This window comes from Carassius gibelio, chromosome B16 (assembly GCF_023724105.1).
Source record: "Carassius gibelio isolate Cgi1373 ecotype wild population from Czech Republic chromosome B16, carGib1.2-hapl.c, whole genome shotgun sequence".
Classification (NCBI taxonomy): Eukaryota; Metazoa; Chordata; class Actinopteri; order Cypriniformes; family Cyprinidae; genus Carassius; species Carassius gibelio.
Genome location: NC_068411.1, coordinates 28,416,108 through 28,428,495, shown reverse-complemented (window position 1 = coordinate 28,428,495; position 12,388 = coordinate 28,416,108). Strand labels below are relative to the sequence as shown.

The 12,388-nt window shown below is 35.5% G+C and overlaps 1 protein-coding gene across 1 annotated transcript in view; it reads left to right on the top strand.

Annotated features, from left to right (window-relative positions):
* LOC127975250 (CUB and sushi domain-containing protein 3) overlaps positions 1-12,388 on the top strand; it is a 244,953-nt gene that overhangs the window by 210,627 nt on the left and 21,938 nt on the right. The window contains exon 60 of the mRNA XM_052579149.1: positions 9,058-9,231. Coding sequence (XP_052435109.1) covers positions 9,058-9,231 — 174 coding nt within the window. The remainder of the gene's footprint in view (positions 1-9,057; positions 9,232-12,388) is intronic.

The following is a 12,388-nucleotide window of genomic DNA, read 5'->3' as shown; positions in this document are numbered from 1 at the left end:
GCCACAAACAAACAGATGTTGCTCTGTAGTTGCCAAGGTTTTTTGGATTGTAAACGGGCCATTGTTTCTGAAGGAAAGCATCTGAGAGTAAGGGTTAACCGCAACCTTTTCTCACACGTCAGAGGAGGGTGAGAGAGAGAGAGGAGATTCATGAATATTTGACAGTGCTTCTCTCTGAGCGCCCTCTTGAAGGAACGCTCGTTGACTTCCCGTATCCTTCGATTAGTGAGACGATCTAAACTGGTGATGACCAGGATTGAGCACATGGTCTCTGTGCTCAGGTAGGCGACAAATGAAATGGACGTGAATGTTATTAATATCAGGATTTTAGGTTCAGATTTATCAGTAAGTGTACCTTAGGTACTATAACAATTTCGTTGATTTTAGCTATTTTAACCCTTTTTTTTTTTTGCTATTTTTGACACTTTCCAAACCTTTTTGTATTTTTTCCCGCCAAGAACACACTGTGGATAGCAAAAATCATGTCAATATATTTTAATTAATATAAAATAAATATGTAAATACTTCATCATTGTTATTAAAAACCATTAAAATCACTAAAATAATAAATTATCAAAACACCAAATAAATTTATAATTGCCTTTTGTATTTAATTTTAGCATTATATATTTTAGCATGTTCATTTTTAATATTTGTTTTATTATCCTTTGATTTATTTTTCATTTAAGACTGGTTTGTTTCATTTGCAGAGTTATGGTTGTTTTTAAGGGTTCAATTTCTTCTAGTTAGTGCATATTTGTTATTGCACAAAGTGATTAATAATAATAATAATAATAATTATTATTATTATTATTAATACATATTTTTAAATAATTAAATTATTTAATATTTTTCTTTGCAGTATTTATTATTACAACAGCAATAGAATTAATAACATTTACTTATCCATTTATTTTAAAATCAATGCTGTGATTTGAAATGTCCAATAATTAAATTTTCATTACATACATAATATTATTTTTATTACAACAACAGCAACTTTATTTATTTATCTATTTAGGCAAAATCATATGGAGATTTGTATTTCTCACTATTAAAAATTAGGACTATCAATGGAATAAATCAGTGCATCCCCTAAAGAATATATTTCTTTTTTTGTCTCAAATTTATCAAGGACCCCTAACCCCCTTCTTAGCAGTCACGCCAGGGTCCCTTTTATTGTACATTTAGTTGTTTATAAGTTATTCTGCTATTGTGACACATGCAATGTGAAATATGTAGAATCATTACCAACCGTTCTCCCCTATTAAATTCTGCTACTGTGTCATTTTAATACCTTTGTGTATTTCACAGGTCTTTCCATCACTGGAAGCCTTCCGCAGTATTCAGCATTGATTCACTCTTGGCTTTGCGTTAAGCGTCATTCTGTCTGTGGCATTCTGCGCTTTCCTTTCAGCCTTTATTTATTTATTTATTTATTTGAGCCACTATCAGATTTTCTTTGGCAGACCACATGTTCAAATCCGTTTACAAATCACTAAGAGGAAACTTTCCTTCCTCCGGCGTTTATTAGCGCTAAAACACGATTGCTTGGAATAGCTGATTTATAAATTTTTTCCTCATTATAACATTAGTCCTTGATGGATATGAGCATAAATATCTAGAATCCATCTCATTTAGACCTGTTTTTCCACACTCAACAGCTAGAAAAAGCTAGCTAAAGAAATCTGCATTGCGTACTGTACATGAAAATGCCGGCCATTAAAATTCTGAGAACAAACACAGAGAGCAAATTGCTCAGAGTGATCCTGCAGAGAAACATCAATGTAGAGTCCTAATAGGCCGTAATGTGAAGTCATTAGAAAGCCATTTCTCGGGCCCGGAATAGATGGATTGTAGCCAGTGAGTGATTTGTGGCGGGACGGACCCTCAGGCACGCCTCCCGTCAGTCGGCGGTGAAATCTGCCGCAAGGCATTTGTGCCCGAGGGCTCATCTCGCTCTCAGTTTCTCCTCCATTGCTCTTGGTTTCAGTGCAGCTGAAGACTGCCAGTGTCCAGTGACCTATCTCAGATTAGCATGCAAGTCTGTCACACATCAAGGAATTTTAAAAATGTGATTTCCAGGCCTGGAAAAGTCATAGAAATGACTATAAGGAATATAAATATGTCCAGTTGCTCTGCAGAGCCTTTGCTTAAATTCAATTTCAGGACAAATTGTTCACTTGGCCCTGAAGATAGAGAAATGCTTTAGGATCAAGGCTATAATTGTTATTATTAACTTTGTTAATTGAAATAAAAAAAAATTTAAATATTGCATTGCCAAATAACCAAAAAAAAATAAAATTAAATTAAATCCTTTAAAGTAATATTGGATAGATGGATTGATGGATAAAAATAAGCCTATAAATAATACTAAAATAACACTGGATCAATGCAAGCTAAGGTCATCATTTGTGCCATTATGTTGATTAATGCCAAAATTATTTTGATTAGTTTTAATTACTTTAATTGGCTTACAGTATTTGGTGACAAGTGCAAAGACAACATACACTTATATTCAAGATGCAATCTATAAAAACAAGTCTTAATATCGTATGCAGTGTTATGCAAGTTATCTTGTTTTCAAACATTGTGGATATTTAAGCTAGAAAATAAGATAAAATTGCTCATTAAAAGAAGGATTTTGCTGAGTAAAAACAGCGCACTGGCAGATTGTTTCCACTTGTTTTTAATTTGTTTATACTTGAAAGAAGTCCAAATACACTTGTATTGAAAATTCAGCACATTCTATTAAAAAATTAATTAATAAAAAAAAAATCCTTATGACTTATGTCTTGACTAGAAGTTGAAAAACTTTGAATTAAAAGTATTTTTTTCTGTTACCATCACAAGACCTAAATGTTGTGTGTGCACATTATAATAGTATGGTTAAACTGATCAGTAACCTTGTCTAGGTTACATCCAATCTTGCACCTGTTATCATGGTGTAATGCAGATAGAGTGCACAATGTTTTTTACCAAGAAAAAAGATGACGTAACGCCTTGTTTTCATGGAGGTGAACAGATGTGCTAAACCATTGCCTTGAAATTCCAATCATAAACTTGTCTCCGCTCTGTTAGTATTAAAGTATGTCTGCATACATTCTGCTGTTGAATATTCAGCCACCAGAAGCTACCATGATTACTTCCATTTTAAGTGTTTAACTCTAAACATGCTCTTAAATAGATAAATAACAAAATAACAATTTTCCATAATAGTCTGTAGTGCTATCGAATTATTAATCACGATTAATTGCATCTAAAATAAAAGTTTGTTTACTTAATATATGTGTAGTGTTTATATTTATTATGTATAGGCCTATATAAATACACATGCATACAGTATATATATTGAGAAAATATGTATTTACATGTATATATTTATATTCATATAATTATTGTTTTTTATAAAATATATATTTAACATATGAACAAGAAACTATTTTTCTTAAATATATACGTGTGTGTGTTTGTATATTTATATATACTTAATAAATATGCACAGTACACACACAGATATTATGTAAACAAAAACTTGTATTTTTTGCAATTAATCATTTGATAGCACTATAGTCATGCATTCATAATTATGCATCAAATGGTGTTAAACTTTGTAAAGCAGGTTAAACAAATAAATAGTAATTCTTTCTGTAATATATTGGAATTCATCTACTAAGTTTCTGGCATGGAATAATAAATAACAAAAAAACTTTGTATTTGGGGTGGGCTTCAAAATTTGCCAGTTTGTGTCTTTACAAAGTATAAGCATGCAATTTCATCTCAGAATTCAGATTTTTTTTTTTTTTCTGTTTAAATAATTTTGAGAAAATCAGAAAAAAGCCAGAATATTGAGATAAAATGTCCCAATTACTTTTTTTTTTTTTTCTGTAGCAGAAACACACAATTTACAGTGGTAAAAATAATAGTAGAATAATATTAATTAAGTGAACAACTAATCATGTTAAAACATAAAAAAACTCTTGTTTTTCAATATGGGATATTTCAGTCTGGGTTTCTCTTTGTGTTTCCAGATGTTTGTTTTTGTACATGGACTTTCATTGACAGTATTGAGCTCATTTTAAACGTGGTCTTATATCGGACCCTGTTATGTACTTTTGTGATGTGTTTACAGAGAAATTTTCAGACCAAAACTCTGGTCGATATTCTCCCAGAACAGTAAACAACACAACGGTAAGCATTTGCTGGAGGGTGGTGGGGTTAAGGTTAGTTGGAAAAAGATCGGGAAGTCTTGTCAAAGCACCTTGGCCGAGAATAAAGGTGTTGTTTTGGAGGAAACGCTTTATACTTGGCAACACTGTTGTTCACCTTGGGTCAGCCGTGCAGATGAGCAGCAGTGACGCGCGGTTCTGTCATCACACTGAGCTACAGACGGCCTCAGGGACCCGCTTGAGCGATGGGCCTGTCTACGTGCAACACATGCTGAGCGACTGCAAAACGCACACAAACATGATGCAAAACATGGCCTGTAGAGCACACAGCTGCAAGAGACTGCTGCAGTTCAAGCCTTTTAGAGCTGGAGACAAGCTGGGAAACTCATGCCGTTGGTCCAGCCAGAACATGTTGACATTTTGGGTCGAGCAAACCATTAAAATGTAGCATCAGCCTCCAGCAAGACTGCAGATTACTGACACTGCAAATTGCATATTATTATTTATTTATTTTTATTTCATCTCTGCCATTTTAATGTAAGCAACATTTTAGGGTGTTTTTCTCATTGTGTTTATATGTGGGCTACTATTCAAAAACTTGGCGTCTCTCAATTTAAATTTTATGCTATATTTTAGAATTCTGAAAATCCTTCTCAGATTTCTTCTTTGTGAGTTTACATCTCAATTCTTTTTTATGTTTATTTTTAATTTTTATTTTACATTTATTTATATATGACCCTGGACCACAAAACCAGTGATAATGGTCATTTTTTGAGTTTTATATATCAACTGAAAGCCAACCTATTTTAATGCTGAAATTTTTTATTTTTCATCAGCATTTTGCTCCCCTTCTTAACAGGTCTGATGATTCTGAAAAGCATGTATTGCATTGCACATGTTGCATAAGTTTTCCTATTTTTGGAAAATACATTTAGTCTTTTCCGTAGACAAAGGCATAGTATGTGTTCTGATGACTTTACATACTGTACATGAATCATATGGACTGCTTTGTATTTCTCTGTACAGCCATGGTTACTCTGAATTGTTAGGTGTAATTAAAACCATTTCACATTTGTGTTGTTTTTTAATGCACTAAACATGACACTTCACTTTTAAAGCTGTTTGTATGAAGTATGTGTAATTATCTGTATGCATACAGTACAACACACTTAGTGTGTGTGTGGCATGTACTTAAAATATTTCACTAGATACCAACTATTAACTGAAGCATTTGATAACAACGCTTATTGAATGTGTTGCTTTAATAATTAAGTTAGGTGCATGCATCTATTTAGTAGCAGTGGATTTAATATTCAACACCCTTCCAAGAGACATGAACACTTAGCATTTCAGTTTTTAACCTTGTTAGCTTCCATGTCTCATTAAACCCGACCCCTGAGCCATGAGATTCACACAAAATCGTCATCATCTTCTTCATCATGCTCATGTCTTCTTAAAGCGGTCTCCACACACCTTGAACAGCCGCTACGCTCATTTATTATACATTATACATCCTGCATCCTATATGTGAAGGCTTTCAATCATCCAGGTCACCTCCGCAGAAGGTGGCTGGGCTTGCTTTATCCCTTCTCTTTTGACTTTGATTGGGTCGGACAGCTCACCAAAATCTCCCGGCCCTGTCGCTGGAGTCTGGAGTCAGCTCACGGCTCTCTCCTAGCGCCTCGTATTTACTGAAGCAGCAGCACTAAAAGTCACAGGCTTAGGGCCAGTGCGCTCTTCTGCGGAGGGATCTTCTGTCCTGCCTTCACACTTAATCTCCAAAGCTACGAGCAGCTCGCAGGACGTTTCCAACACCTCCAGATCAGCCAGGCAGCCGTGCAAGGCATATTTTCCTACTGAAGAGAATTGTATGAAGCACAAAGATTAGAGGAGCGCTTCGCCCAAAAACAAAATGTCATCATTTACTGGACCTAATGTCGCTCCAAACACAAATGTCTTTATTTTCTTCTGTGGAACCCAGGAGGAGGATTTTTGAAGGAAGTTCCATTTGAAGGAGCTGTCAATGTCCCAAAATTTCTGTAGAAGTAGCAGTGTTGCATATTTGGGAGATTTGTCACCCATGGTTCCTGCAACTTTAAAAGATGGCGTTTTTTGTGGTTATTAAAACATACTGATTTACTGTATACATACTGTAGGTCTCATATATTATGTGTGATCTGATATGTGTGTGTGTGTGTGTGTGTGTGTGTATATATTTTTTTATTTTTTTTTAAAAATTATATATAATAAATATATGATTTTTTTTTTAGGTGTGTTATAAAGATTTTCAACATCTTGTGCTACAAAAATGTTCTATATATATATATATATATATATATATATATATAGGTTGGGGGTTATATTCCTCGGGAACACATGATATGTAAAAATTGATAGCCTGAATGCACTGTAAGTCCCTTTGGATAAAAGCGTCTGCTAAATGCATTAATTTATAATTTATTTATTTATATATATATATATATAGAGAGAGAGAGAGAGAGAGAGAGAGAGAGAGAGATTTTTTTAAAGTATTTAAACACGCTGCAGAAATTGTCCATACAACGTAAACACTAGTCCTATATACTTAATATATACATATTTACCATATTTATAAGTGTGTGTATATATAGTGTCTACAGATAGTATATGTGATGTGTTACAGGCTCTGAGGAGCACTTCACACAATCTCTGATCTGTCACTCTTGATTGAAGGAACTTTTCAAACACTTTTGGTGTGCAACTACATTTTGATGCAATAAATTAGCTCGCATATCTTGTATAATTAGGAAAGCAGATAGAATGTGACAGCTTATAGAAAAAAAGAAAACTTCCTAAACCTGTGAACTTTTTTTCTTCATGTAAGGGTTTATAATGGTATGGGGTTAAGTAAATTTGTCATTTTGGTTTCAACTGTCCCTTTAACAAAAGCTGATGGCTATTCAGTGTGATGAACTAATAGACTCGCAAGTCTAATTTATTATTTTGCCTGGGTAGATTTACACATGAACAATAGGATCTTTACAGAGCAGCGCTGTGACTCCACACATCTTTTTAGAGGTTTTATTGGGACACTTGCTTTCCAAAACATCTCATCATTTATTCATACGCCGTCCAAACCCCAGCTGCTCCCCACCGACTGCTCTCCAACACTGTCAGAATATCAGCTCGCGAGTTTCCATCTGCTCCCCCCGCCTCCTTTTTTCAGCTCGAGATTTGCAATTTAAAACATCTTTTGATTGGCCCTGCAGACGTTTGCTGACTTCTGTTGATTTCGCCAATGCAGGAAAGTCCTGGCATGTTTTTTTGTTTTTTTTTAAATAAACCTTCGCTTGGATTTAACACTCGATTCATATTTCCAAAGTCTCCTGAAAGTTCAAATAGAGATGATGCAACAGTTGCTGAGGTAAAAGCAGGTTGCAGACGATGACTCTCAATCATTTAGGTGGTTTCCAGCTAATGTTGTGTTTAACCAGCCTCTTCCACACCTCTTAACGCCTTGAAAATGAGCGAAAGTGCTGTAAAAACCCTGTTTTAGTCAACATTCATAAATAACACTTGAAGCTGCTGGAATGATCCTCAAAGACGTATTGAATACAGTGTTTGTGCTTTGTTATATGATGTTGAAGTGGAACATAGTCCTTCAAGGAAGAAAAAAACCCTTACTTTCTTCAGCGAGACACTTTCAAGACAAGTCTACAAAATATTAAAGCTTGGCCAGAGGGCAGTACAACCTCAAAATACAGATCAGGACTTCAGTGTCGGCTACACTCACACTACATGAGGAAGTTTGGTTGGTTTTTTCTGTCTGTGATCGATGTGAAACGTGAATGGTGAATTGAATTTAGTTTGCAGTATTTATCACTATTTGGTTGGCATTGTTAGTGTGGAAACAGGTGGTAATATAAAGTCTTTGTTTTCTTGTGATCCTGACAGTAGGAATTAATTGTAGTCAGATAATTTGTGTGTGTGTGATGGGGGACAGCTAGCAACAAAATACTAACACTGTGGGACAATTCCAAATTAACATTCATTTGAACTCTCAAGTGTTTGACAGACTTTCAAATGTTTTAAAATCCAAACATCATGTTAATTTATTACATGAGGGTATTAAAGTTGCCGGTTTAATGAAGTGAATATGAATGAATCAAATTCCTGCTCAGTGGGAACAAATGAAGTCTAAATGTAGACACCATGATGAATGTGTGCTTGAGTGACCTGCATATGAAATATGATGTTGTTTTTGTGCAGTATTTATTAGATTAAGTTCATTTATTACTCTCTTGTGGAGGTGTGTGTTTCGCCTGTAGTGGTTGTATATTATGGTTAGAAACGCCTAGGGAAACCGTCTTAAATGAGGGCATCTTTATGAATATTATTGCCTGTATTCTTTGTAATATCTGTTGGATAAACAAGTAAACTACAAATGAAACCACACTAGCACTTATTCAGACAAGAGTTTACTATAGGATCAAGGTAGATTTTAACTGAAAGAACGAGTATTTGGTTTCAAATAAGTTTTAAATAATTGTTTGTTTATTGTTACATTGTTTCCGTTTTGGTCTCCACAAAAATATTAAACACTGATCATAATAAGAAATGTTTCCTGAGCAGTTAATCAACACATCAGAATGGTTTCTGAAGGATCATGTGAAACTGAAGACTGGAGTATTGAAATTACATTTTAAAAATATATTCACATGGAAATTTTTTAGACCAGATTGACCAAACAACCTTAATTGTGCGACCACGTTTGTGGCATTACCTAACTTGCACAACCCCTTTATTGAATCGTCCTGTGAAACAACACGTGCGAATGAATGACACCGTCGCCAGGCTTTCATGCATTCCTAATGAACTCGGATGTCTCTCCATGTGTTTGTCTCTTCAGCGGTGACCTGCGCTCCTCCGCCCGGCGTGTCTAACGGTGAGGTTGAGGGCTCTGTGTTCGAGTGGGGCACCAGCGTGAGCTACCGCTGCCTGATGGGATACGAACTGTCCTTCCCTGCCATCCTCACGTGTGTCGGCAACGGCTCCTGGAGCGGAGAGGTTCCTCTGTGCCTGCGTGAGTGATGTTCTAAACCTATTCTGAACCTTTCTTTCTATTGTCCATTCAGTGAAAGTGAAAAGTTTTTGATTTACTCTTTTAGGCAACAAAAAGAACAACAACAACAACAAAAACACTAAAAGCACAGTTGAATTAAATTCAGTTAATTTCAAGTCTTCTGAATTCATACATGTGAGGAAGAGACTGAAATTTACTTTTTTTTTTTTTAAATCTAAAATCTCATCCGATGCCTGGCGTGATCATTGCAATCAATAGTGTTTGGCGCCAATGATATCAAACCTGTCAAAATGCATCTTAACCACAGATCTATAATCGAGAACTGGGTAGCCTATGACATCGGTTAAAGCAAAAGCCACAGCATCAGTATATTACTACTAGTATCATTTGGTTTTAATAAGAAAACATTTACCTAGCGTGTCAGCATTTTCATATATGAAGCCTCCTTGTGCATTCTTACATCCTAGGCATGTAAATAGTTATTTGTTTCTAACGGTGAATTTCCTCTGTTTGTTAAAATGGTGCATTCATATTCATTAGTGTACATCAAATCAGTAGGTGCACGAGACCCTCAATATATGTGAAAAAGTGCTTACTTTGAAATCTGAACAACGATCAATGCTTTGTAATGTATGCAAATTAATTTGCCTTATACAGTTATTCACTGTATTTGGTTGCACTTTTTTTTAGGTATCTTTGTGTAATTATACATTTAAGTACTGAGTAATGTTAATTAACTGCATGTACTTACTACAGAATATGGTTAGGATTAGGGTTTGGTTTATGGTTACCTGCATGTAATTATGCATAATTTATTGTTATTATAATAGTAAGTACATGTCATGTGACTTGTAAATCTCTGACTTCCAAAGTCATTTTGGCCAACCTAATGTCATTCAAACCAGAATGTGCATAGAGTGATTGTGATTGGCTGGTGTCTTGACTGCTCAAAAAGCATGAGTTACTCTCTTGAACATTGTTTAGCTGTTTACAGAGTCTGGGTCTGTCACAGCTATTATTTCTCCAGAATCTGTCAGGTGATAGGGACATTTTATGCATACTGATGCAAAAACGTACAGCATTTGTACATGAAGCAGAGAGATCTTGATACTGTGGATGAGAACAGAGATTTGTCACATAAATATACTGTATAACCAGATATTATACTGCATAAGAAATAGATGCTGATAAAATGAAAATGCACTGTCCCATTTCATATAGAGTAAAACAAGTGCATTCCAAATTGTAGTGTCAAATGAAATAGTGCTATGAATGCCAAACAAGCGTTACTATTCCTGGTGGATATTTACATACATTCTATCCTGTCATATATAAGAGAGTGTAAAAAGGCTGTCAACGTTAACATGATAGTAATGCATTAACACAGTCTTTTTATTATAATTATTATTATTATATATATTTTTTTACAAAAACCCTTAAAGCAGGTTCTGTTTGACCCTATAAGTCACCAAAGTTCAGGGTTTTCAAGTCCACGGTTGTCCTTGTCATACAATGTCAATATGTAATTTACCTGAAGAAAGTTATCCAGTGTTCACAGCTGTCCAGTGTCCATTATATTCCATGAAATGTAGCAAAGGCAATCTGTTACGTTTTTTTATGGAGTAACGCATATTGTAAAGCCTTACTTTTAAAAGTAGCCATGTTTGTGGGTGTACTGTATGTGTGTGTTTGTACGAACTAACATAGCATATTATACATACAGTGCCCTCCATAAGCTGTGTCCTGTTGCATTAATTCTTCAGATATTAAAAGCAGGGAATGTCTTATCAGTTTTATCCAAAAGTCTTGCATTTGATGATGACACACACAAACCAGGATGAAGACGAGGAAGCCAACTCTGAAAGAAACACATGCAATTTGGATGCTAAAAGAAAAGAGGAAGTCAATTAGAACTATAGGAAAAACAAAGGGCATGGAGAAATCAAGAGTGTGGAAACTACCTGCGACATCAGCAACCAACGACCTGGGGTGCGTTTCCTGTACAACAGTGTAACTCGCTGATTAACCCCCATAGTATGATGCATTGTTGTTGAAACGAACTAGCTAGTCATGACTGTTTCCCGAACACGGTCGCATCTCTGTCATTTGAACCACATTAGTTCAACAACATAGGGCCATTGTTAATGACTTCACACGCATGTGGTGGAGGAATAACTTCTGCTATTTAACCGGTCAGACGTCTCTAAGATGCTGCTGTATTGAACATGGCACCTATTATTTTTTGTTCCCTGTCATTTTGCTTGTTTGGTTCATCGCAGGTTGCCTATTATGTCATACTCTAGGGTTCCCTTAGGTATTTGTGCACATGCACACAGAAAAAAAGAAATGGTGCTTTTAGAGGACGCACAAACATACACAGATTAAAATGTATTTATATTCAGATAGAATGTAATGCATAGATTCCACTACATTTTAAATTGCTTACTGTGCCCAAGAGCTTATTTATTTAAGCCCATATCCATTGCTAGCAAGAAACTATGCTTCTAACCACAGGTCGAGAGCTGTAGTTCCTACCACCTAAGTTTGCAATGCTGTTTGCGAATGTTGGTTTGAGATATGGTTTTGGGAATCACAGAATCGTTGAACTATGTTGGTAACGACGGAACTTGCAACCATAGTTGGCTAACGATGCTTTTGGGAAACGCACCCCTGATCGACTGAGAAAAACAGCAGTATTTGGTGTCAGCCAAATCATAAAAACTGTGAAAATGAACCCTAAAAACAACCTCCAGAAAGCTTGGGTGATGCTCAGTCAATCTACAGTCTACAGGAGAATTTTAAACCGAATTACAGAAGCTACACAGCAAGATGCAACCTCTGATCAGCACCAAAAATAGAAAGGCAAGATTCTTCACAAATGTGAGCCAGTAGGGTTTTGAAACGGAGTTGATGGAGCGATGAGACAAAGATGAACCTTTGTCGAAGTGATTGGAAAGCAAAAGTGTAGAGAAAAAAGGGAACTGCAAATGATCCTTAGCATACATCCTCATCTGTAAAGCTTGGTGGAGGTGGTGTCATGGCATGGGCACGCATGGCTGTCTCTAGAACAGGACCTCTTCATTTTAATAATGACTTAATGTATGATGGCAGTAGCAGAATGAATTTGGAAAGGTACAAAATCATCTTGGCTACCAAT